The following is a 2,629-nucleotide window of genomic DNA, read 5'->3' on the forward strand; positions in this document are numbered from 1 at the left end:
TGGCTCACACCCATCTGTAATGAGAACTGGTGCCCCCTTCTGGTGTGCAGGCATACATGCAGGCAGAACATACATATTCTATGTGTATGTACTTGATACATACCTTTCTAGATTGTTTTTATGTATTTGCATATTCTTGATCTTTCCTCACCTTTGACATACACAGCTGTCTTTGTTTTGCTTTTTAATAAAACCATATAACTGAGAGGACAAGAGAAACCATAAAAGCACTTCTCCAAAACTGCTTGCAAGATGGCCTATCCCGAGTTTGGGTTCTTGAAGTTTCTGCTAAGGACTAGTGATAGCAGGCCTTGTTTATTGCCTCGGCCCCAGCTCTGGTATGAAGACTAGGAGCAAGGTAGTTGTTGTGTGTTCTTACAGCTCTGAAACATGTATCTGATGACATGAAGACTCACAAGAACCCTGCCCTGAAAGCTCAGAGTGGTCCAGTTCGGAGTGGCCCCAAACCCTTCTCTGCACCTAAACCCCAAACCAGCCCCTCCCCCAAACCAGCCCCAAAGAAGGAGCCAGCTGTGTTGGAACTGGAAGGCAAGAAGTGGCGAGTGGTGAGTTAAAGGGGCTGGACTCTGGGGAGGGGGCGGAGCAGTGGTGCTTTACCCAGAATTCAGCTGAAGTGTACAGGGGATGGCTTATAGTGAGGAACAAAGGTTTGGGATGAGGTGTTGGTTTTGTGGATGTGTGCTTTGTACTAAGAATCCTGGGGTGTGCCTTCATAGGAAAACCAGGAGAACGTTTCCAACCTGTTGATTGAGGACACTGAGCTGAAACAGGTGGCTTACATATACAAGTGTGTCAACACGACATTGCAAATCAAGGGCAAAATTAACTCCATTACAGTAGGTGAGTCCTCCTTGCTGCCCTAGGCAGGTTCTGACCTAGAGCCCGAGAGGGCCAGAGTCATTTCCACCTCTTTGGAAGTCCTTCCACTCTGTCCTTTGCAGTTACACTGTTGATCTGCTTCTTCTCCTAGATAACTGTAAGAAGCTCGGCCTGGTGTTTGATGACGTGGTGGGCATTGTGGAGATAATCAATAGTAGAGATGTCAAAGTTCAGGTAAATGATATCTCGGCTCCTCCTTTTGGTCCCTGAGGAATTAATTGATAGATACAGCAGACTGACAGATGCTCCTTGGGCAGGAATCTGATTCTCCAAAGTCTGTAAGCTGAGCTGGTTTGCATGTGGTAGAAGTTGGCTCTTTAAGGAAGCGCTTTCCAGGACTTAGCCCGGCGCATCTGTTTCTAATAGCTGTTGTGCACTGGGGGCTTTTCTGAAGTAGTGCAATCACTTAAAACAGTGAACATTCTCTCCGCAGCTTAGTCTACCCTTCTCTGCTGGAACTCAGTTGTTTTTGTTTTCTCTACAGGTGATGGGAAAAGTGCCAACCATTTCCATTAACAAAACAGATGGCTGCCATGCTTACCTGAGCAAGAACTCCCTGGACTGTGAGATAGTCAGTGCCAAATCTTCTGAGATGAATGTCCTCATTCCTACAGAAGGCGGAGATTTTGTAAGTCCTCTCTCTCTCTCTCTCTCTCTCTCTCTCTCTCTCTCTCTCTCTCTCTCTCTCTCTTTCTTTCTGTGCCTCTTCCTCAGCCTCTTGTACTCCAGGCCAGCCTGGAGCTCTTTGGTGATCCTCCCGCCTCTGCCTCCCACATGCTGGGATATAGCACAGGGCCGTTTCTTTGCTGCTAAAGATTGAACCCAGGGCTTTGTTGCATGCTAGGCAAGCACTCTACCAATTAAGTTATATCCCTGAGGAATATGACATTAAAACCGGAAGAAACGAGCTGAGCCTCTTGGTATGCACATGTATTTTCTACATTCAGGAGGCTGAGCTAGGAGGATTTGAGTTCGAGGCCATTCTGGGTTACGTAGTAAGACTGTCTCTTGAAACCAAAGACCTATGGAATTAGAGAAAACTATTTGATGGACATTTTGCATTCTGTAGGTAAATCCAAAACAGTGCACACAGAGGCCAGGTAGTTCTGTGAAGGGGACTCTAAGGGGAGGGTCATTCCTGCCTTTCTCAGCTCACTGAGAGTCAAGGCCCACCCTCCCCCCATCAAGCTAGTGTCTAGGGCTAAGCTTGTCAGGGTCGTAGATCACCAGAGAGTGGGCAGCACAGTGCAGCAGGGCTGCTGGTGAGGTTTGTCTCACACCACCCTACACTGCTCTCAAGGTTAAGTGGAAGCCGGGCATTGGCAGAAGTGTGAAACAGAAACCGCCTAGCTCATTCTATAGGCAGGATTCCAACATGTTACCTCCTAAGTCTGTTGATTTGTGGATTTATTTTGTGGCTGAGTGTTTTGTCTGTATTACGTAGTTGCACCATATGTGTGACTGGTGCCTGAGGTCAGAAGAGGGTGTCGGATCACCTGGAACCAGAACTACAGATTGTTGGGAGCCACCCTGTGGGTGCCGGGAATCAAACCCAGGTCTTCTCCAAGAGCAGCCAGGGCTCTTAATCGCTGAACCATCTCTACCTCCATCGACTTGTTACCTCTTTTTTACAGAACGAGTTTCCAGTCCCTGAGCAGTTCAAGACCTTGTGGAATGGGCAGAAGTTGGTCACCACAGTGACAGAGATCGCTGGATAAGCGAATGCCCG

General features: G+C 47.7%; 1 protein-coding gene across 4 annotated transcripts in view; it reads left to right on the forward strand.

Annotated features, from left to right (window-relative positions):
- Positions 1-2,629, forward strand: part of Cap1 (cyclase associated actin cytoskeleton regulatory protein 1) — a 27,679-nt gene extending 25,050 nt beyond the window's left edge. For all 4 annotated transcript variants that reach the window (XM_005353306.3, XM_005353305.3, XM_013348478.2 and 1 more), the window contains exons 9-13: positions 382-566; positions 738-861; positions 992-1,074; positions 1,385-1,528; positions 2,535-2,629. In XM_005353306.3, coding sequence (XP_005353363.1) covers positions 382-566; positions 738-861; positions 992-1,074; positions 1,385-1,528; positions 2,535-2,618 — 620 coding nt within the window. In that variant the 3' untranslated portion in view covers positions 2,619-2,629. The remainder of the gene's footprint in view (positions 1-381; positions 567-737; positions 862-991; positions 1,075-1,384; positions 1,529-2,534) is intronic.

Source organism: Microtus ochrogaster, chromosome 10 (genome assembly GCF_000317375.1).
Source record: "Microtus ochrogaster isolate Prairie Vole_2 chromosome 10, MicOch1.0, whole genome shotgun sequence".
In the NCBI taxonomy this organism is placed as follows: domain Eukaryota; kingdom Metazoa; phylum Chordata; class Mammalia; order Rodentia; family Cricetidae; genus Microtus; species Microtus ochrogaster.